The sequence below is a fragment of the Haliotis rufescens genome, unplaced genomic scaffold, assembly GCF_023055435.1.
Source record: "Haliotis rufescens isolate VD_foot unplaced genomic scaffold, xgHalRufe1.0.p SCAF_5, whole genome shotgun sequence".
In the NCBI taxonomy this organism is placed as follows: domain Eukaryota; kingdom Metazoa; phylum Mollusca; class Gastropoda; order Lepetellida; family Haliotidae; genus Haliotis; species Haliotis rufescens.
The window spans coordinates 61,924,250-61,949,018 of record NW_025964223.1 but is presented as its reverse complement, the minus strand read 5'-3'; the positions used below and the strand labels follow the sequence as shown (position 1 = coordinate 61,949,018).

At 40.4% G+C, this 24,769-nt stretch overlaps 1 protein-coding gene across 1 annotated transcript in view; it reads right to left on the bottom strand.

Moving 5' to 3' along the window:
• The window catches only part of LOC124143842 (probable G-protein coupled receptor frpr-1), a 36,062-nt gene extending 21,528 nt beyond the window's left edge, over positions 1–14,534 (bottom strand). Inside the window, exon 1 of the mRNA XM_046512967.2 lies at positions 13,160–14,534. Coding sequence (XP_046368923.1) covers positions 13,521–14,423 — 903 coding nt within the window. The 5' untranslated portion in view covers positions 14,424–14,534 and the 3' untranslated portion in view covers positions 13,160–13,520. The remainder of the gene's footprint in view (positions 1–13,159) is intronic.
• Positions 14,535–24,769: the final 10,235 nt, after the last annotated feature.

The window sequence follows — 24,769 nt, the reverse complement described above, 5'->3', positions numbered from 1 at the left end:
AGATGTCAATCACTGGATTGTCTGTTCCAGACTCGATTATTTACAGACCGCCGTCATATGGCTGAGTGCGGCGTTAAACAAACAAACAAAACAAAAGAAAGAGCTTGCTCTGTTGTACCTTAACAGTTGTGGAATGTAGATACCAGGGAAAAGGGAAAGTTGACTTGTGGAAAGTTGAAGTCATCCCTCTTGTCATACAGTATTGTGGACCCTATTTGGCACTCAGATTCTTTATGCATATATCTAAATACAAAACCGATTTTATTTTGGGTAAATCTGTGGAAAGGAATTGGCTCTTTGACATATTGTCCGTGGTGGAGCATCTGTGTCCAAATTATGCTTGTTCCTCTTTATTTGGTTCAAAGACTTAGATAATTGTTTGATCCATTTTTGTGCAGTGGAAATACCAATTATCCATTCTTTTGCGAAATAGAAAGTTTCAAGTGTGTGCTTTTTAAGAGTTCAAAACAGGGTATCAAAATATTTAAAAGAATACTTAAAGAAGTCTGAAATTTGACCTTCCATGCCAGAACTTTTAATATTTTGTTACTGGTATATAGGACATTCAATTTCTTTAAGGAATCAAGAATTTCATTTGTGATATCACAAACATCACTATTTGTAATCAATTCCATTATAGCGGATACTACATCAGTCATTTTCCTCGCTGTTTGAAAATATGTTCAGAGAATTCAAACCAAACGAGTGATAAAAACTTTGATGGCGTAATATGTTAGAAATATTGCTTCATTGTTCCTATTCTGTACAAACATAAACGCGCAAGCACGTGTATTAGAAGTATAAGCTTCAGGCACACGTAAATTCATCGTGAGTGGGAGGTGATGTGACTAATGACGTGTCACAATATTACAATCTTTACAAATTTCAAGATATCAGGTGCAGCAAAATTGTAGTCATTTTCATTTGCCCCACTATCACCGTAATATTTATACATTATATGAAAGCATCATCACATTAATTGGTTGATCAAAGAAATTTACGAGACATTTCAAATAATGCCACTCATAAGAACAGCACGTAAACTGAGGAGAAATATGACAAAACCAAGCATGACTTCTGTACCCATGTCCATTCCTCGTTTGTAATGGATTCTAAAGCTCCATAAAAATCCGTACAGCATAAGTAGTAGTAGGATCACTCAGGGTACATGGGGTTTAATGCGTCCCGCGTTAGGATTTATGCCACGAGCGTCTTAGCTGTTGACAAGTAAAGTCCACGAGAAAATGATAATTTTGTGACAGAGAGACGTTGACGCTACGAAATGCATTTTACTAACGGAGTAACATGTATTGTTGCAAAGACGCCAGAAGACGTAGCAATGATCGACTAGTTCCAAAAGAATGGTGATAGTAATTGTTGGTGATAGTTTGTCAAAACTGGCAGCGTAACGTTGAGTATTTTCCATTTACCACCACTCACTTCATTAGGTTCTCTACCCACGTATGACTCAGTTTAAGTTTACATATAGACCTTTGTCATAAAGGAATGTATATGGGTTATGTCTTGACAGAGTTGGAGTGTTTCTTAATATGTAGATGTTGATAAAGGCGGTTCTTGTACATGTTACCGCCGTAAATATACACATGGGATCAAAAGAGCTCAGCAAGATGATTCTGTTTTGAAGAATAATTTAAATGTGTTTCCTTTCCTTATTTTCTACCCGTGAAGATTCCGGGGTAGAATAGGTCTTCAGCAACCCATGCTTGCCGTAAAAGGTGACTATGCTCGTTGTAAAAGGCGACTAACGGGATCGGGTGGTCAGGCTCGCTAACTTGGTTGATGCATGTCATCGATCCCAATTGCGTGGATCGATGCTCATGATATTAATTACTGGATTGTCTGGTCCAGGCACAATTATTTACAGACCGCCGTCAAATTGCTGAGTGCGGCGTTAAACAACAAACCAACCAACCAACTGTTCTATCACCAAATCTTCCAAGGCATAATGCTTCAGTTCAGAGGTGCACGCAGTAATATGAGTTTCAGCGTATTGAAATGGAAAGAGAAATGGAAATGCAATATGTTTTATTGTACTCGTCGAATTGCCTGTCAAAGGACGCTAATGTTCAATAAGTCTGCATCTGGAAATGTCAAAATAACAAACAGTAAATAATTGATTAAATGATCTCGTTATAACAGCATACATGTATGACAAACATGTATGACAATCCCATAAGTATTGCATGGTTTTATATCCAAAAACTAATTGTGTGACATTTGCAAACTAGTAGGAAGCTGTAGACAGAATAATTAAATGAATTTTAGATATAGCAATCCACATGCTTTTTTCGATAGGTTTGACAAGAGCAGTGTTCAGAAAAAGCCAAGGTTGATGCATCATGTTCTTAGTGTACTGAAAATTCCTTCATTGGCGCGCGCCACCAAATGCTACTTAACAGTTTGTGGGGGCACGGGTGGCCCAGTCGTCTAAGGCGCCGCGATTCGCTGTGCAGAGTTGCGTCCCTTGGGCACGCCAGAAACCTATGATTGTGGGTTCGAATCCCGGTTCGCCCCGATTATGTTTCTAGGTTTTCCAGCACCATACCCGTGCTCGTGGGTTTCACCGAAGTGGTAAACGTCTGAGACCTGCATCACTTCGAGCTTTCCTCCCACATTAAGCTGACTCGCCGTGATATAACTGGAATAATGTTCAAAGCGGCGTTAAACCCAACTCACCCACTTAACAGTTTGTGTGAAAAGACTCCCCCAAGCGCTATAATGACATCAGTTCATCCCCGTCCGAGACAATATTGAATGTGCCAGTTGAGTGAATGAAATTGAGTTTAACGCCGCTTTTAACAGTATTTCAGTTATACCAGCCAAGTGTAGAAGGAAAGTTCGTTCGAAAAACCACTAACACGGATACAGAGGTGACAGACCTTGGAACATAAGCATGGCGAACTGGGAATCACAACTCTGTAGAACGAAAAATGTTTAAAAGTTATGTCTCACGTTGTGAACTACTTCATTTTTGTTTTCATAGTATGAAAAGGACAGAAGAACCCTTTACATATTAATAAAATATAAACGTTGACGTAAGAGAATAACCAATCTTGATTATCGGCCGAAACAAATTCCATTGGGCGTAAAAGGCAAAATAGCAGTGAAATTAAATGAATTGATCTGTGGAAATCAGTTCTGACACCAGGTGTTTACGAAAAAGAGTAAGCATGTCCTGCCCTACCGTCTCCACAGGCCACTCATGCAATTTTCATAGAATAGTTAGTGTTTGTTGCCTGATGCTCCACAGCAGTACCCCCTGAGAAATCTCTGATAAAAGCATTTTACGACCCGTGAAGATTCCGGGATAGAACAGGTCTTCAGCAACCCATGCTTGCCGTAAAAGGCGACTATGCTTGTCGTAAAAGGCGACTAACGGGATGGGGTGGTCAGGCTCGCTGACTTGGTTGATGCACGTCATCAATTCTAATTGCATGGATTGATGTTCATGATATAAATCACTGGATTGTCTGGTCCAGACTCGATTATTTACAGACCGCCGTCATATAACTGGAATATTGCTGAGTGCGGCGTTAAACAACAAACCAACCAACCAAACAAACATTTTACTAGTGTACCTGTTTCACCTTCAAATAGTGTTGAAGAACAGTTTGTCAAAAGATAAGCGTATCCTGCCCTACCGATGGCACTCAGGAACACATGAAAAGACAATTTCATTGTTCACAAACACACGGGTACATGGTACCAGTTAAAATAAGCCATCGCATAAAACATTTTTTTTGTGACAGGTGCTTCAAATTTGGAAATGGCAAGGACATGTCTATCTTCGGTGAAACGTTTTGAATGCCGCAACCAGTTGGAATTCTGGGTAAGAATAAAGATCCCCAGCAACCTATGTTTATCGTGAAAGGCAGCTAAATGGATCGGTGTCAACACTCTCAATTGTGTGGGTCACATGGTGTCATCACTGATCTTAAGAGATCCATTCATGCAAGCTTCACCGCTTTTTTGCCTTTTTCGCCCAATGGAATCTGTTTTGGCGGATAATCGAGACTTGTTATATTCTTTGTCATTGACGTTTTATGTTTACGCGATGGGAATAGGCGGAATATAATATTTCTGTAAATTGCGGGTATAGTTTGTCTGGAGATCGTTGGTAGATAGATATAACAATGATTTGGTAAATAGTTATGACAATATTTTATTTTATTATTTTTTTTATTTATTTTTTTTGCGGGGGGAGGGTGTGTGTGTTGCAAAGCGTCTTTGTCTTTATTTGTAATTCGATCACCAGCGGATCGTGGCTCGGCGGCAACTATGAACATCTATTTGTAATTGCGGCGTCTTAGACCGGTTCCCTACCACTTCACCTAATTTACGGATCACATATTACCCAGATCACCTATTTCCACTTGAATTAACCAAAGCCCGCATCGCCTAAAAAATTGCATTGATTTACGTTGGTAGTGTCCATTATTGAGCACATGGGGGCGCCAGTACTGTGACGGCGTTATGCATAGTTAGTTTTTAGTGAAGTCAGTTCATTGCCACTATGGCTAATGTGCAAGTTGCAGTATCTTTCTCACCACACACTCGTGCGTACTATGATGGCCATACGTATACATTGAACAGGATGAAAGAAGATACTTCTTACTGGCGATGTGCTATTCAGAAATGCAAGGATACCATTCAGACCGTCGGCGAGTGTATTATCAACATCTGACCAACTCAGAATAACCACGAGGTACTGCCTTAAATCTGTGACGTCAATGTGTTTAAGTCCAGATTGTTGGAGAGTGCAAGGGAAAAGACAACTTAGATCAACAAAATCTACGATGACGAATTCCGTCATTATCCCAATCCATGCTCTTTGGCATTTCCCTACTTTTGACATCATGAGATCGCCCACGTAGAGAGAGAGAGAAAAAGGAATCTACCCATGCTACACAAGGCACGAGCATCCATCCAAACAGACTGAAAAGAACTGATGCTGGTGAAAACCTTCTCATCGACGATCAAGGAGACAAAGACAAACGTCTCGTCTTCACAACGCGAAAAATTTGGAACATCTCTGAAGCTGAGACCGTATTTGCTTATGGTACTCTCTACTCCTGCCCTAAGCTGCTTTGTCAAATTTACACCCTCCATGCTGAACACCAAGGCACCTTGCATCCTCTTGTTTACTGCGTCCTTCCGAATAAGATTAAAACTTCCTACACAGCCGCCTTCCAGGTAATTAAGGATGAAGCAGAACAGCATCATATTAATCTGAAATCCCTAGTATTTCCAGATGGATTTTGAGAAGGCTGTTGCCAATGCTGCTATTGCAAACTATTGCATTTTTAAACTTGTCTAGATACGTGGCTGCTTTTTCAATTGTGCTCAAACCTTGTGGAATGTGAAGATCCAACATCTAGGTCTTGTTACTCTCTGGAAAGAAGATGCAGAATTCTGGAAGCTCGCTACCAGAGCTAAGCCCTCCCCTTGTACCTCTTGACCAGACTGACAATGTTTGGTTGGATACAATTGCCGATAGTCCACACGGAGAAACAGTCACCAAGTTTATGGACTATGTGACGACTACTTGGGTAGAGAGTGTTCAGTGGGATAACGTGCAATGGAACCACTTTGCTAACAGCGGCCATAGGACCAACAACAACATCGAAGTGGCATAACAATCTCGTTGACTACTTTCCACCCCAACATCTTTGATTTTGTGAAACTGATTAATCGCGAGCAATCCTGGGCCCACTTGCACAAAGCGATCTTAGCGCTAAGACTATCGTAAGCCTATGTCAAAGTATGGGAGTTACGATCATCTTAACGCTAAGATCGCTTTTGGGCAAGTGGTCCCAGAACCATGGTAAAACGTGCCCAGCTGTGTGGTCATCTGACACAACCACCCAGAAAACGTCGCTATTTTGCAGTCGACCAGGGGATGTTGAGAGCTGAGGGCAGACAATACCGACACAGTTATCCATCTTCGTGGCGTGTGGGGTAGCTAGACTGTAACTAGATGTATGCTCAGTGTATGGTTGAAAGTGCTCTATTTATTTTTAACAGCGTATGAAAGGATACATTGTTCATACAGACATGTAAATTAGAAGCTATAAAAGCCATCCTCTATTTATTTGTTCAGATTTTGGAAGTGCCTGTGGTTCAACATAAACCTGTAGATTTTCTGGGATGAGCCTGATGGTACAACGTGATTGCTGATGGAACTGGAGCATGACTGAATTGCGTTTTTTAGGCTGCAAACGAGCCGGCTTTTTTGACAGAGGGGCCTGATTTGACCTGTCAATTTCAAGATTTCATGGATTTGACGCCAGCGTGTGAAGGACTATGTGACAGTTGTGGTCCAAAACCTGTGGTTTGTGTATGATTTCCTTTATTGTGCGTGTTCTGAAATGATTTTCATCAATTTGGATAACTTGGGATGTTAGTATCTGAGCCGTGATATCGGGACATTGTTTTCATGGCCTTTTATTCTGATGGACTTTCAAATCCCGTCCTGCCAAACCCCTTTCAAATTTATTAAGCCTCAGAATCAAGCATTCATCCATGTCATGGGAGAATGTAATATATATACTCCTCTTTGTGTCTGATATTGAATGAAAAGATAACCCCAAACATGCTTGAAACATTGTACATTTGTATGTTCTTAACCCATATTTGCTTGTGATGTTACATGTACCTTGGCAAACACATACATTAAGCATGCATGTAAGTATCTTGTCGCTGTTCATTTCAACAACAACTGTTGACCCAATATTCAATGGAGGCTTTTTGTGCCATGTATTTGTTTGAGTAACGCCGCACTCACCAATATTCCAAATATATGAAGGCAGTATGTAATTTATTTAGTCTGGACCAGACAATCCAGTAATTGGCATCATGCGGATCGATCAATTCAACTTTGATACGATGACATGAATCAACCAAGACAGCGAGCATGAACACCCTATCCCGTTTATCGCCTCTTTCGGCAATCATGGGTTGGATTATACTACCTACGAGTCGACCTCCTTGTTTTGAGACTTTAGTACCAAGTGCCGGTACCGTCGTTTGGTCGCGAATCGAACCAACGACCAACCGCTCTTCGGCAGACATTTTATCAACATGAGGCGGTCATTATTAAAAGAGCAACCAATGAAACCCTTGTTTAATGCTGTACCTTTGAAATGCATCAATTACCATACGACAAGCAATGAAATGTCTAATGCCTTATTTCTAAATAGGATAAGGTTTCTCCGTCATGGAGGGATATCACTCGCTGTGTCATAAGAGTTTTGTTATCGTAATACATGTACTCTCATTAGTGAAATTAACTGTTTACAACGCGTCAAACACATATGTGTATGGAGCGTTAATCTTCTAGAACACTCATCATGTCTGCATGTTAACTATAATGTGCAAAAAAATGCGCATTTAAGAATTTCCTAAATATCTAACGTACAGCCATGTTCCACAGATGACGTCATAAAATGCTGGGATTTCACGTAGCGAGGTTAAATTGCAGTGATGTCATAATGTAAACAAAATACTTTGTGTGGCAACTCTTATTTGACCATTACCATAATCCATAAGGGACCTGTAGAAATTAATTCTTAGTTCACTGATTGTTGCATATGCTTAATCTGTTTGATTGAAAATTCATTATTCGCTTCATATCGGTGATTTATTAACAGCATCACGCAGTATGGGAAGTAACATCTAAATAGTGAGTTAGTGAGTGAGTGAGTGAGTTGGGTTTAATGCCGCTTATAACAATATTCCAGTTATATAACGGCGTGTCAGCTTAATGTGGGAGGAAAGCCCGAAGTGATGCAGGTCTCAGACGTTTACCACTTCGGTGAAACCCACGAGCACGGGTATGGTGCTGACAAACCTAGAAACATAATCGGGGCGAACCGGGATTCGAACCCACAATCATAGGTTTCTGACGTGCACAGCGAATCGCGGCGCCTTAGACGACTGGTCCACCCGTGCCCCCAACATCTAAATAGACATCGACAACTACTCAAACATGACACGCAATAATATACATGTACATTACGATATGAAATAATATAGACTACTTATCAATATAAAATAAAACGCCAACGCCAGAGAATATCAGTCTGGAATGTATATAAGTCATAACAGATTGTTTTGGGCACGACGTCGCTATATAAGTGCAATAATCTTGGACACGACGTTAAACCCCATTTCACCTCACTTCGCCTATTGGGCACGACAAGCCAAATAGCGATGAAAATTATATAAATGTGAAAATCAGTGATGACAGCAGGTGATCTCGAAATGGGTAAGAATGTCCTGCCATACCGGTAGCACCTGCCACTCACACACTTGTCTTATAAAAGTAAGTGTTTTTTAAACATTCCCTATTTCGACTTGAACCATATATTGCCGTGTCTGTTCAGGGGAACAATTGCCTGGTATTTGCATGCATTTGTGATCGGTGCCACAAGTGGGACAAAATATGCTGCCCTTTTCGCGAACACCTAATGTCAAGACTATTTGATAGTGATTCATAGACACAAGCTTATGATACAATCTGAATCGTACACAACTATTTCTTATGATATTGCAAATTGTTATATCGCTCATATGTAGTTGAATATGAACTTATAGCATGATTTTAATAATAATAAAAGCGATAAAACCCTTTCCATATTCATAAGACATCGCTTCCAAAAAATAGTCGATTGTCCGATTCTGACTAATTATACTTTAGGCTTTCCTGTCACACTAACACTCATAACCCTAACCCTAACCCAAACCGTGAACCACTAGTGCTAGCCCTACCCATAAATTAAAATTAAATTAAATCTTAACAAAATGTCTTAGAAGTTTTATGATTGTATTTGTTAACGTATTTTATAGATACAGAAAACTACGGTTATAACGAACTTACTTTTTTGGTCCCGACTATTTGCTGTAGTTATGCTGTATATATGCTTATAACGAACTACGGTTATAACGAACTAAAATTAGTAGTCCCTTTGAGTTCGTTATAACCGTACTTTACTGTATAGCATCTCGATTAGCTACCGAAACAACTTCCATTGGGCGTGAAAGACAAATTAATCTTTTTATCTGTGTTTGGAGACAAACAACAGGCACACAAATGGAATGAAATGATGAATTGATAATTTGACACAGACAAGTAAATCATTAATGCACATTTTAGTTTTATAGATCCGTTTGGGAATACACCATACCTTTTGACATATGATGTTAAAATGCCAATTGAAACCATTACGAATGTGTGAACGTGCTAGACAGTTTGGAAACCTTCTCATGAGTATTGATTGGCATTATCAAGCAAATTAATTGTAATGATAACATTTAGTACACATAAAAGATGACAGACGATTTCATCAGATTTGATAACAGTCTAAGTGGACATCGGAGATATAATCTTCACAACTGTAAATGGCAAACATCTAAACTTTCTAGAGCCGATAAAAACTGGGACGTGGTCTTAGCATATTACTTACGCGTTGGTTTGGCAGATTCCTTCCTCAGCTAACACACTTAAAGGTAATGGTATTGTATGTGGCATTAATTGAAAGACCGTCGTTCGTCATCTAGTGGTAGAGCGTGGGTTCGATCCCCAGCGCGTCATACCAAAAGACGTTAAAAGATGGTACTTGTTGTTACCCTGTCTGGCGCTCGACATTAAGGGACTAACACAAGGACTGGTCGGCTCGGAGTCAGTATACTGTGTCTGAGTGGGGTATTCATGTTAAACTGCGGCATGGGTTCTCAGTGGCCTAGCACAATAAATCGGTATCAGTCCGGCCTAGTATAAGCAGCCACACATGCACGCACGCACGCACGCACGCACGCGCACACACACCGCACTCATCAATATTCCAGCCATTAGACGGCGGTCTGTAAATCATACCATTTCAACGAAAATGCGCCCACATCTTGTTTTAATGAACAAGCCAAAAGCCATGGGAAAATCTACAAATATTGCTCATCGTTTACCAGCTTTACTTTGTATGTACCTGTCGATAATAGACGGCAGTGTAATAAAAACGACAGAAACCTTTCCATAATAAGAAGAAAGATTCCGATTTTCTCATGTGCATGTGTTTATGAATCACTATCAACTAGTAATTATAACAGTTTTCGTGAATCCTGCCCCACATTTGGTGCCCGTCACAAACACATGCAGACGTAAGTGAATTGTTCACCTGAATAAACACGGAAACAAGATCAGACAACTTTAAGAAAGCGTCATATAAGGCTCTGGAAAATCTTGGTGGATGGAGTATGCTCGACTGTACCTCCAAAATTGTGAAACGTAGACACCAAAGGCTGGAGCTGCTGGAATATTGCTCAGCATAAAGGGGTAAGCGCTGTCAATGCAAAACCGGAAGTTGGTAGGTAGCAACTACCAATTTCTCGCTGCACAGTTAAAATGTGACTTCGGCCGAGCACATGATGCACGTTTTTATCCCTTTTTATTAATATCTTAAACTAAATCGAACTTTAGGGCTACCATCAACTGTACAGTTTTTGTTTTCGTTAAATATCTCAGAATATGTTCATCACACAAAAGTTATACATTGATACAAATCCTAAAATATCCTAATAAAGCTAAAATTGACACGTAAGTACTCCAGAATGAATTAATAATGTCGTTTTCACGCTGAAAGCACCTAGTTTTCGACTCGTCGCTATCGCGCTAGATAACATCAAAATAAAGATACAAACGTAGAACCGTTCATTGAGTGTCGTATATAAATGCTATGACGATTATGGTCCGGAAACCCTAAAGTCCGATTTGAAATTGAAAAGTTCACCCTGCCTGAAGTTTTGTGAATATTTTTTGTCATTCTGAAATATTGTCTGTTGTGGAGTTTTACTTCTTCATTTATCATTTTGTGAGAAAACTCTTCATTTATTATTTTGTGACAAAACTCTTACTCAATACACAAAACAGGGTTATTCCTCTGTTATAATACACATCATTGTAGGGCCCATTTTGATGCAGTTGAATGAGGATGCCACGAATCCATTCTTTTGCGAAATGGGAAGTTTTAAAGACTACTTTAAAGTTATATTTGGGATTACATTTTGATAGTAAAGTACAAATTCCGGTACTTATTGGGGTTGAGTAACTTCCGGGATTCGAACCCACACTCTCAGAGTGGGGCAACTAATCGCCAGCAGACAAAGTCTGCGACCTAACCCACACAAACTCCGAGACTTCCAAAAAATGATAGTCTGACAGCTGGTAGTCTACATCACGTACTTTGTGTAGCCCTCTGATAAGTGTGAATTTGCACGGGACCCGGGGCATAATAGGTCTTCAGCAACCCATGTCCATATATGACGGCGGTCTGTAAATAATCGAGTCTGGGCAGACAATCCAGTGATTGAAATCATGAGCCTCGACCCACGCAATTGGGATACGATCAAGTCAGCGAGCCTGACCACCCGATCCGTTAGTCGCCTCTTACGACAAGCATAGTCGCCTTTTACGGCAAGCATGGGTTACTGAAGACCTTTTCTGACTCATAACTAATTATGCTTCTCTGGTAAAACATAAGTATAAAAGATGGACCTACTGAAATATGCCACCTGGTAATAGATTCCATGAATCTGAAATTCCATGAAAACGAAGCACATTGGATTACGATGTATTCAACTGAAGATGTTGCAGTGAAATAAACACATTCAGCACAAATTTTCTTTTTATAGTCAAGAGGGGCGGTCGGGTAGCCTAGTGGTTAAAGTATTCGCTCGTCACGCCGAAGACCCGGGTTCGATTCCCGACATGGGTACAATGTGTGAAGCCCATTTCTGGTGTCCCCCGCCGTGATATTGCTGGAATATTGCTAAAAGCGGCGTAAAACCATACTCACTCACTGACGTTTATAGTCAAGACCTCATGTTTATCAGCGTTACATTCCCGTGTGTAGCACCTCAGGAATGCTGTGGGTAGAGCGACCATCAGGAGAGCGGAGAGCGGGGTCGGTGGTTCCTGGTCGCGTCATACCAAAATACGGAAACAAATGGTACATGTTGTTACTCTGCCTGGCGCTCGGGACTACTTGTAAGGACACGGGCTGGCCGGGCTGATATAATGTGTCTGAGTGGGTTATCCATGCTTATAGCTAAAATGGATAGAATTATCATTAAACCGCCCGCACGTTATCAAAAATGAGCGGGCCACTGTAACTTGATAATGCCCTCATATTGCTTGACGACGGGCCATTATCAAGTCCGTTGCTAGGTGACGTCATAGGGTAGAGAAAATGACGTCACGTATTATAGTGACGTCATCTGGTTTGTTGTATGACGTTTCCATATTTGTAAAATGTGGTCAGTGACATTCGTGTTGATTGCAGTAAGTGTTTCAAAACCGATGTTGTTGTTTCTTTTTATTTGATAACAAATTCCATCCATTTTAGCTATAATAACGGTAACGCTCTTTTTCAGGGCATTATCATTTGCAGAAGCCCTCGGTCTTTTCAACTGCCCTCCTTCGTCGGGCAGTTAATAGAAAACCTCGGGCTTCTGCAAATGATAATGCCCTGAAAAATAGCGTTACCCTTCTAGTGTTAAATTTCAGACTAGAATAGCACAAGCACCAACACAAATAGTTGCATGGACGTCACTATGTCAGTGAAATAATATTGAACGAGACGTAAAACCCTATTTCATCTCATCTCAACTTTCCCTTAAGTGCACTAATAGCAATCAGCCATATTTCATAGATTGTAATGTTATTCTCAATTACCTGTCCAGGTCACCAGTTCAGAATGGGTTTTTAAAGGAAAATGTGTTCTTAAGTCGTTAAATCACCCTGATAGCAGTAAGGATGTAGCTGCAATGGGTAATTGGTCAGTGAAAATATACGGCTTCTTTGCTTATAAATGGCCACCAGGTTTAGTGTTTCCAGATCCGTTAACACCCATTCATACATGTACATCTTCCAAATGTCTATACTATGATAACACAACTACGCTGATGAGTTCAGTCGCTAAACATCTATATCTTGATACCGATAATGTCAACTCACTGTGCTGGAGTGTATTTTCAAAATTCAGCTTATTCTTTACTCTAAATTTCTTTAGCTCTTTCAGTATTTACACAAACGTTATACTGACACGAGAAAGTAGAATTGTCAAAACATTTACACGTATTGACTTACCGGAGTGTTGGGCGTCGCCGGAGATGACCTGAACGTCCCAGTAATAGCTGGGATCTGTCGAATAGTTTTGTCCATATGCTTGTGACACGGGATAACTTGAACCTTGCCAACATATTAAGACGTGGATATTTCGCTGAAACCCAGCTTATTGGTAATATCAGAAGGAGTATTGGAGTTATGTTTCAAATTTATTGATTCAGTTCCTCTCCCTGTCAGATGTCAGATAGTATTACAAAACACAAAGTCACAATCCCCACTCCAATATTGTTCAAATAATCTTCCGTTGCACAAACATCGGTAACAATTATATCTTTGTGAGTGTCACCGGTCTCTCCTCGTGAATACTGATAGCTGCACAATGCTACACTGGTGACACGGGCATAGGCTGGTCTGTCCTTGTGAAACAAGGTTTCTTGCACAAAGATATCAGGGTAGATCTAAACTCACTACCGAAACAACAGTAGAGAATAAAGTTAGTAGCACTATAAATAATAGTTATCAAAATCTGAAAACCAATGAACTGTACAGTTATGTCAATTTGATATGTCAAACGAAGACATTTGAACACGCCTACAGGAGCGTGAGTGGCAATAAACATTGCCGTTATTGCAAGAACAAGGCATGTCAGCTGAAATGCGCCCCGGCTGTGTCGTCTATCACGTGATCTACACCGGTCGTTCTGACTTTGGACTGATCTCATTCTACATCTTGAAACGACTAGGATTACGTTGCAGATGGTGATGACGAGTAAAGGAAGAATGAAGGAAAATACCAGACTTAGGTACATGATTTGAAATTTAGCCATCCTCAATGTAATACTGTTCGGCATCAACAATAGATAGAGAGGCAGATTGAATAACAGTGAAAATACTGCAATTGCCACGAGCAACTTACTTTGAACAGAATCCCGCATACAAGTTGAAAATCGGAAAGGCATTGCCACGGCTAGACATCTCACAAAGGCAATCAAGACAGTTAAGTATGTTTCAAACGTTTGAACTGTTAGAAACAATACACTTGTACACAATATCACGAAATGGTGTTCAAACGACGCTCTTTTCCACCACAGGACAATCATCGTCAGCAAACTACAAACTATCACTAAAAGTACAATGTCCACAACATTGAGGTACTTCAAAAGTCTCAAGGACGCTGAATTCATCTTGGAAAGAACATACACGCTGAATGCGTTTCCAATAATACCTAGTAAACACAGTACGATTCCAACATATGCCAAATATTTCAGGATGTATACATTATCCATGATGCTGATCCTGAAAGATTCTCTCCATGCACTGCTGCAATATATATAGACTCCTATCTGTTATTGTCTATGGGAAACGAATACATAATGTGCTTCAGTAAGTGATATAAAATGTACGATTCCAACATATGTCAATGCATTCAATGTGTCCACTACCCGATCCGTTATGCTTTGTATCCTGAAATGCAATCATTATGCTTCACGATATAGACCGTTTGCTCATATTTCCGTTGGGAAAATGTGAATATGGAATATGTTTAGGTCATATGCAGGATAGATTACTGCAATAGCCTTCTGACTGGTGCACGCACATCAATTATTAACCAGGTCTAACATGTACAAAACACAGTCTCTAGGATTGTCTCCTGCAATAACAAGTACTGTCACATCACCCCTGTTCTGTTCAACTTACATCGGCTTTTATTTTGTCACTTACAAAATTCTCTGTCTTGTCCACAGATGCCTATCCGGTGATGCTCCACAATATTTTAGTGACCTGCTCAATAGATGCACTGCAAAAACGTCTCTGAGATCTGAATCTAAACTCCTCTTGACTCTTCCATCAACCAGAACTGTTCACTCGGGCCATTGGTCCTTCTCTCTCGCCGCCATGTGAGGGAGGGAGGGAGGGAGGTAGGGCTAGATGGTGTTCTAAATACATTTGCTCTCTACCCCAAATCGGCATTATTGACAGGAAATGTGGGTTGCTCACAGTTTCGTTTAATTCACTTTATATAGCATGGGAAAGAAGAAGTGCAGATCTCCAGAAACGGAAGAACAACACAAGAAGAAGAAACTAAGAAATCCTTGTCATCAAAAGACCCGACTACCACGAATACAGGTGACACATCAACACCCAACATGTCAGTTGCTGGGAGTACCCCAGTAGGCGAATCACTGTAAACGGTTTCTACCTCAAACCAGGCACATCAGCCAGTGTTTGCTATACTGCGGGGTTACTACCTACCTCACAAGGCACCCTACGTTAACCACCCCCAACGTAGTCCTGACCCAGCAGCAGAAATTTTGATCAGAGACAAAACTCTCGAAATTTGATACAATATAGTATGATGTATCCACAATTAAAGCGAATATAGTTGCTTCAGAAATTACCCTTCAAACTTCTTAGGATGTTTATGACAGAGTTCGTAACTAAGAGGAATGTACTCAATTCATTAGAGACAGTTATCATTAACTAAAACACAAATCAACCCAACTGAGTAAAGAAATCAAAGCTCTGAGAGATCAAGTTAAAGAAATGTGGCTGAATTCAGATGAAAATTGGAGATTAAATGAAGCATTCTCAGACCTCTTTGCCAATATTCCAGAGCATGGCCCTGCACCTGAAACCTCCTGTGAAGATAATGAGCGTGTGTGAGAAACGTCACTGAAGCATGATAGTCAGCATCTACACTTCAAGAAAGTACACAGAATTGGCGCTAAAGCCTCAGTCACACAGACAATGCGACCGCGATGCAACCTCCTGGCGACTGATTTCCCTTGCGACCTCCTGGCGATCGCCGAGACCGGTGCAACTACTGTACTTCTGCCCATATTTGGAATTAGGGTATGATCGCCGATCAATCAGCGATAGGTTCTGCAATTTGTCCGTGATTGATCGGCAACTGTTCACCGCAGATACACCGAAATGTTTGCAACTGGTTGAGACCGATCGGTGACTAGTCAGCGAATCTTCGGTGACTTGTTGCAACTGGACGGGGACTAGTCGGTGACTAGTAGTCGATCGATCACCGATCAAAACATTATGCATATAAAAAGGGTGCTTTTCTGAATCAAATCATTTCTGTGCAAGTTGTCAAGATGTTAACAGCAGAACAGTTGCCATTGCTCCGCCTGCAAAGAATAAATCAAAATGCTGCAGTTGCAGCCATGATTGTGTACAGAAGAATGAGAAATACAAGGCGAAGGCGGTATTGTCTGAGAACTTGGATCGCAAGAAGGCCACAGCCAGGAGACTAGGAGAATCTGATGGCAGAGTGGTGATTTCGTGGGCTACCTCAGAATGGAGCCTGCCATGTTTCACGAACAGATTCACCCAGATTGACCAAAGAAGACACTAATCGGAGACATCTTTTGAGTGCTGGACTGAAGCTTGCTGTCACCCTTCGGTTCCTGGCAACTTCAGAGTGGCACCAAACACAATATCAGAATTTATTCATGAAGTTTGTGAAACCATCATCTAAGAGTATGGTGATGAAGTATTGAAGGCACCTTCAACAACTGAAGAGTGGCGCCTTTTGAGTGACAAATTCGGGTCAAGATGGAACTTTCCACATGCAGTTTGGGCCATAGATGGAAAGCATGTCGCCATTAGAGCACCCGGTAAACTGGCTCCCTCTACTCTTCCTTTGTTGAAATGTTGTTGGCTCTGGCTCAGTTGTAGCAGACCTGTGCACCCAGCAGTTGTCTGTATTGTATCTTCTACAATTTCTGGTTCTTTAATTTTCCTGCCTTTACGGACCATAGTGATAAATGGAATTAATTTATGTGAACTCTCTGAAAACTTTTGACCAAATGGTGCTGTAACGCACAGACAGGTCTTTTTAGGGACCGCGAATGGTCGACGCACGCTTTGAAACCTCTTTGCAACCAGTCACCGATGAAGCGCCGGTCGATCACCGCCTCATCACTGATCAATCACCGATAGGTCGCCACAAGGTTGCAAAAGAGTCAACACCCTTGTGTAGAAACCGATCGCCGCACAGTGGAAACCAATCTGTGATTAAAATAACAGCACTTGGGGACCTCAAGGAGACCAATGAAACCTCCGAGGGACCAAATCGGTCGCAGCCAGTCTTTAGTGCATGTTCAAAAGACTGGTTGCGACCGAACGGGATTGCGACCGCTCTGAAACCTTGTAGCGACCTCAGTGAAACCTTTCAGAGACCCCTGAAACCTTATTGCGATTGTCAAATATTTTGGTCGCCAGGAGGTTGCATGGCGGTCGCATTGTCTGTGTGACTGAGGCTTTAGGCAACCACCAAATGACCAAGTAATATTAAATTTATTGATACCAAGGAGAGGGGTGGGGTGAAAATGTAGAAAAGAGCTAAATGGAAAAAAACAACTTATACATTATGGAGCAAGTTTCATTTGAAATTTTTGATTAAATCAGAATGTACTGATGCCCCTGTACAATAAAGTCGCTGGTAGATTATACATAAACAACACGCGTCAGACCCCAGCGCCTTCCCCTGATAGAGTACCCCGGTAGTCTAGTACCAAGCCAGCCCCCCCCCCCCCCCATCCCCCCACACCCGCACCCAACCGGAGCCTCCCCCTTACAGAGTACAATAGAGGCTTAGTACCCATTCAGTGAACCCCTCCTAACCCCCTTACAGAATACCCAAGAATCCTAGTAACCAACCAGTGCGCCCCATCCAATCCACGTCCCCCTTACAGAATATCCCAGAAGTCTAGTACCCAACCAGTGCGCCACTCCCAACACCCCTCCCCATTACAGAATATCCCAGAAGTCTAGTACCCAACCAGTGCGCCACTCCCAACCCCCCTCCCCATTACAGAATATCCCAGAAGTCTAGTACCCAACCAGTGCGCCACTCCCAACACCCCTCCCCATAACAGAATATCACAGAAGCCTAGTACAAAAGTAAAGTTTTGACTCCGAACATAAACATAAAAAAGTATAAAACAAAAATGCTTCCTTCGACTTCATACCGAATTTATACTGAAACCGCCCAAGTACACTAAACAAAAAACTCTATACAATGTCAGTGACTGTTCCACTTCCGGTATCGAACGCAAGTATTTTCGATTAAATGAATCAGTTGCACAATCATAAAAATCAATGTCTTACATAGTCAGGACTAATATATTTACATAGTATTAACATTTTAAATTCTTTTTGGAGGTGTGTTGTTATTTACATGCAGTTTAAGTCGGTAAAACACAAATTGTATCCCTCGTGCAGACACAGCGAGAAAACACGTGCAATGTGCCCTTCACATTGGAAACGAAAACATCCGGTTAAGAGTTGAAGACTATTTATTCAGTTGAAGACAGCGATATAGACCCGAGTATAAATTCGGACCATACTATTATATCTCTAACTGTCATGACTGTTTCACTACAGATAAACAAAGGGGACAAGGATTTTGGAAATTTATTATCTCAGTGGTTAAAAAGACAATTAATGATACTCTACATATGAAGACGAGACAGCTAAAAATGAGAGGGTATTTACAATTGACGACCAATTATACTGACATGAGATATATATATATATATATATATATATATATATATATATATATATATATATGGGGAATTAATATAACAAATAAAGGCAGCCTAACTAGAATTGGAAAATCTGCAGAGAATAAGAACTGAAAGTTAAATAGATAAAACAAGGTGAAAAAACTAAAAATATTTTCGGCAACTAGAATGTAGAAACTTTTTTAACAAAACCATATCATTACTTGAAAGGGAGTTGTGACACAAAACACGCAAAATGAACTAATTTAAGAAGTGTCAAGAGATTACTGTCTGAAACTATAAAACTGAAGACTGCACACTAATTGACTTAGAAAACCTGTTCTCTGATACCCATGTGCCAACACTAAATGCAGATACAGAATTTTGTTATCTTGAGGGAGAATTAGCTCATGATGAGGTACTTTATCGCATTTAAAAAAAAGAAAGAATAATAAAAGCCCTGGCCCAGATGGGTTTTTAGCAGAATTATTTTGGATGGATGATATTGTATTGATGTATGTGTTGATAACCAATTTATTACCAATTTTGAAATATTGGCGCCCTAACTCCCTTCTTAACACTTCTAAAAACTTGATGACCGCTCGGTACTCCTTCCTTTCCGTTTCTGTTTCTATTTGTACCCATACCACGTTCAACTGGCTGTCATTATTCCAATTTTGTAGGGAGAGCAATATATATCCTTCATTTCAGTGGACTCCCAGGTATGAGAATGTTGCAATAGATGAGTTAAGCAGGTCGGTGGATTATGAGGACTGGTCAGTGACGGATGAGGTTTTTTTACGAGCTGAATGAAATTTGGGATTCCTTCAGTGTTGACAGGTTTGCTGATGAACACAACAAACTGATTTATTTCTAAGACACCGAAGCTGTGAAAACGTTCACTAAAGATCGGTTAGTTGAAAACAATTGGGTTGTTCCACCTTTTCCTCTCATATCTAAAGTGATTAATCTAATTTTGCACAATAGGTTTCGACCAGTACTGATAATGCCGTGCTAGCGATCTGCAATATTCTGGCATCGTTTGTTTGATAGATCAAGAGAGACTGTTCGAGGCCTGTCGGATGTTAAAGAGCTAAAAAAACAGAGTTATCTTTCTTCGAGGAAGTCACAAGACAATTTTCAACTGTAAATTCAAGGGAAGCGCTTTGGCAGTAAAGTTTTTTTAACATTATGTGCGGGGCCTGCCACTTCATGACGGCCAGTTACAGATTTCAGCACATGAATTGACAAAGACAATATTGAAAGCTCGAGCGCCTTCTACGTTGAAAATTTATAGAACGTGTTATAAAAAGTGGGCATATTGGTGCGAGCAGTTTTCTGAAGTTACACCGTTGCCAGCTACATATTTCCATGTAGCTCTCTATTTGCAACATCTAAAGCAGAACGGAAAAAGTCTGAGTACTAGTTCAATTCTAGTGAAGCGTGTCCTAGAATCCAACCTGAGAACAGATTCTTGCCCGGCTTCTAAGAAAGAGCCTATTAATCAAGATATTCTTAAGCCTTTACTTGACCATTGTATTATTATACGGCTCATTTGTTTAACTTAAGATCTCTGATATTTTGTCTTATAGCAAATGCAGGTTTTCAGAAGTTGTAAATCATAAGCGTTCAGAACTAAGGTTAGAGGAGGGTTACATATCTATTTTCTAAGAGGGAATGCAGGGATGGAGATCACGGGATGATATCGCCCAGTAGGTCAAAATCATGTCCCATTTCAGATGCTTAACCGTTACATGAAATTCAATGGTATAATAATCTTGACAGTGATGGGGTGTCATCAACCAAGGGAACAATGTTGAAGAGATGGTACTGTGGGTTTTGATAATGTTGATACCATATTGAGTAAAGGAAGAATGCGGCAAATTACAAGGTTCGTGAAGTGAACTGTAAAATACTTCATCAAGACAACGTTTTGGGACTTACCCATAGGTATCCCTTGTAGAAAAAATGACACGTTGAAAAGCACTGAAAATACTGCAATTGCTATGAGAAACTTGTTTTATCACGGCGTGTCAGCTTAATGTGGGAGGAAAGCCCACAGTGATGCAAGTCTCAGACGTATACCACTTAGAAACCTAGGAATGCTTTCTTAAAATATCTTCTTTGGACTTTGGACCACCTTTTGGGGGTGGGGCTGCGTGTGCGTGCATGTCATAAAGAATTGTTCTTATGTTCACTCTAGTCTAGCCAACATTGTCTGTTTAAAATTACCTATGTGTTTGTTGGTGACTGAAAGATACACATTCTCTGATAGGTACATTTGTTCATCTGCTTGCCATAAAAGGCGATTATACTTGTCGTTAGAGTTGTCTAACGGGATCGGGTGGTCAGGCTTGGTTGATGACTTGGTTGACGCAATCCCAGTTGCGTGGATCGATGCTCACGATATCAATCACTGGATTGCCTGGCCCAAACTCGATTATTAGACCGACCCCCGTCACATACCTGGAACATTGCTGAGTGCGGCGTTAAACAGCAAACAAACATTTGAACATGCTGCTGAGTCTCCATTTCTTGACATCGAATTTAGAATCCTGATTGCTCTCCGCGTGAAGCTCATGCAACCCTACAGGAGTGCTCTACCTTGAGTTAGACTGTAGTTGTGATAGCCCTACCTTGCAGAAAGATGACGTCGACTGCATAATAACGGGGGTGATTTTTAATGTTTCTGGCCGGGTAGGAATTCAAAACGTGTTATTTTTCATAACATGCTCATCGCGACATGACATTTTAAACAGTTTGATCCAAAGCATATGTACAATAATATATAAAGTGGTAATCGACCACATTCTCCGTACATAGTGACATTTGACGTACATTATTTGACACAAAGACATTTTTTGCGTGAATATAAGGTAACCATGTCTATTGAACAAATGCAAACAGACCCACAATACTTACACATTCATGTAAAAGAATAGGCCAGAAGTGATGCAGGTCATGTTCACTGCAGTAAAATATCATGTGTTATGTTCACTGCAGTGAAATATCATGTGTTATGTTCACTGCAGTGAAATATCAAGTGTCATGTTCACTGCAGTGAAATATCAAGTGTCATGTTCACTGCAGTGAAATATCAAGTGTTAGGTTCACTGCAAGGAAAATATCACTTTTCCCAACTTAGACAACTGTCTTTCATACTGAAGTATAAAATAATTCTTATTTGCTGAATAATTGACATCAGTGTATTCTACTTATTTTAAATTCCATAAACAAATCACTCTAGGTATAAGACTACACTTCAGAGGTACGCTCAGTTAGAGGCGTTTTGAATCCCCCACCCCACCCCACCCCACCCCATATAGTTTCTCGACCCCCCCCCCCCCCCCCCCCCCCCAATCTTATCACCGCGGGGTGCCCTAATAAATGACTTGTCCCTGATGTACATTACCACTCTTTCTGAAAAGGTTAAAATGACAAATAAGGAATAATTGAATGAAAGAAAAATGGCACTGTCCATAAAATACAGTGTGTCATTTGCAAACGGATTGTAAACAAAAAAGACTAATGGCTGTTAGATATGGCAAAGGCATAGGACGTCAACGATAAAGGCTATACTGTATAAGCATGCTTTTGGATATATGTGGGAAAACCAAGGCGTTTGCTTTCCAGACTTTGAATTTGTCTCACGTTTACAATTTTAATATGTACAAGGTTGGCACTCTTCACTAAATAGCTCTAAAATGTTGACTTATTCGCTGTTCAAAACTACATTTGTTGTACGTCCTCATATTGCTCTAACATCAATTAAGTTTCGATGTGCATAAGCTCAGTTTCGTTGTAGATCTCATACTCTTCATGTAGAGACAAAAAGATATTGCAAAACACCAAATAAAACAAAGATTATGTCACTTTTGTAAACAGGGTCACATTGAAAATGAATGTCATTTTTGTATTTGTGTGAAGGATGTATGATAATTCACACAAACAGTATATACCTTCCAGATACAATGTCCATCCTTATCTTAAAGATTCAATGCACTCATTTCTTTGGAAAATGAATGTATTTTGACAAATGCCGCTGTATTTATATATCATGCGATGTCCCTGTTGTGGCATCCATGACAGACAGGGATCTGAATTCACAATTGTAAGTCTATTCAAGCTGTACTATTTATGTTGTATGTAGACCCAGATTTGGACCATGGTATATATATATATATATATACAAAAATGAGGTAAATGGTCACTCGGTGTACATGTAATATATCATAAAATAATGAAGTCCCACATTGTCAGTTACACTGAAGAGCTGTCATGAAAGTACTATGTATGAAACTGATATAAAGAAGATGATGGACTAACGTGGACTTTATTATTTTATTATATATATATGTATATATATATATATATATGTGTGTGTGTGTGTGTGTGTGTGTGTGTGTGTGTGTGTGTGTGTGTGTGTACATACACTCACTCACACTATATGCCAATATACTAAGTCTTGCTTTTTCGACTGATAAAGCCAAGTGCAGCATTCGGTTCATGCATAATGAATTGTTTTTGATCGGCATTTCTTAGACGTTGAAGGTTGACACAAAGCAGACCCAATTTATGAAAAAGTTCTTTATTTCACTGAAATAGCTACGTTATGGTATAAATCATTATACCTTTGTCAAACAAAACTGAATAACATACACAGTATAGAATATGTATGGTAAATAAAGATTAACAACATCCAAGAGATTAACATGAGTAGGAAATGGACAGAGAACACGTCTAAATCTTCTCCGACAACCGCCATGACTTCACTAAAAGAAAACTAGCAGAAGCAGTCCACTTACTATATGTATCGCTCTTGGTTATGTTGTCGTGACTAAATTGTGTATGGTAGATTTAAACATCTGACCGTTTTTAGGAAAAAATCTCTTTGGGGGTCGTCACACAAGTGATCCTTCCAAATCACTCGATTCGATGTATCTGTAAAACTACCAGGTTGCTAAATATGAACACATAATTCCTTACAAAATTAGATCTCACTATATCTCATGCGACAAACAATATACAGTTTGCCCTCTCGTCAAACCACTTGAGCCATGTTCCTCTATGTCAAAGCAATATTGGAGCGCGACTGTGTTTCCATGCTACAGCACGAAGATGGCACGTGGAACTGAAGCATACCCTCGCTTGATTTACAAGGTGAGGTGAAATGGGGTTTAACGTCGCGTCCAAGATTATTTCTCTTATATAACGACGTGCATGCATGTGTGCGTGTGTGTGTGGCTGCTTCTACTAGTCCGAACTGATGCCGATTAATAGTGCTAGCATACTGAGATACCATGCCGCAGTTTAACATGAATACCCCACTCAGACAGAGTATACTGACTCCAAGTTGACCAGTCCTTGTTTTAGCCCCTTAATGCCGAGCGCCAGACAGGGTAGAAGTACAATCTTTTTACGTCTTTTGGTATGAGGCGGCCGGGAATCGAACCCCGGACCTTCCGCTCTCCGGGCGGACGCTCTACCACTAGGCCACGGAGGCGGTCCTGTTTTAAAAGGACTAACCGTCATTCAACCACTTGCTCACCACTACACAATTTCACGTACGTCACTATTTTCGGCAGGGTGACTCTAATATCCGTTTTATACTTTCGCGAACACCAGGTGTCATCAATGATTTTCAGGGATCTATTTATAAAGCTTTCACTGCTGTTCTCTTCTGTCTTTACGCCCAGTATATATGTTTCCTTGACCATTTCCTATTTTCGATTTCTTTTATGCGACAGCATTCTCAACATTAAATGGGTTTTGCCAGGATTAAGAAGGAAACATTGAAAAGGTGAAAACGTGAAGAATCGCTCCCCTGGCCAAAAGCCCCAAGGACTGCAATACACATTACCGTAATCGCAAGAACAAGGTATACCAATTGTAGAACGGTTTCGTCTATGATTCTACCTCTTGATACGATCAGGATGACGGTACAGGTGATCATGGCGAGTATAGGAAAATTGCATTGAAGCCCAATGCTGGGATATTTTTAGTGAACTTTTCTGAGGTCCGTTACGAGGTGAGGTGAAATTTGGTTTAACGTCGCATCCAAGATTATTGCACTTATATAGCGACGTGCATGCGCGCGTGTGTGTGTGTGG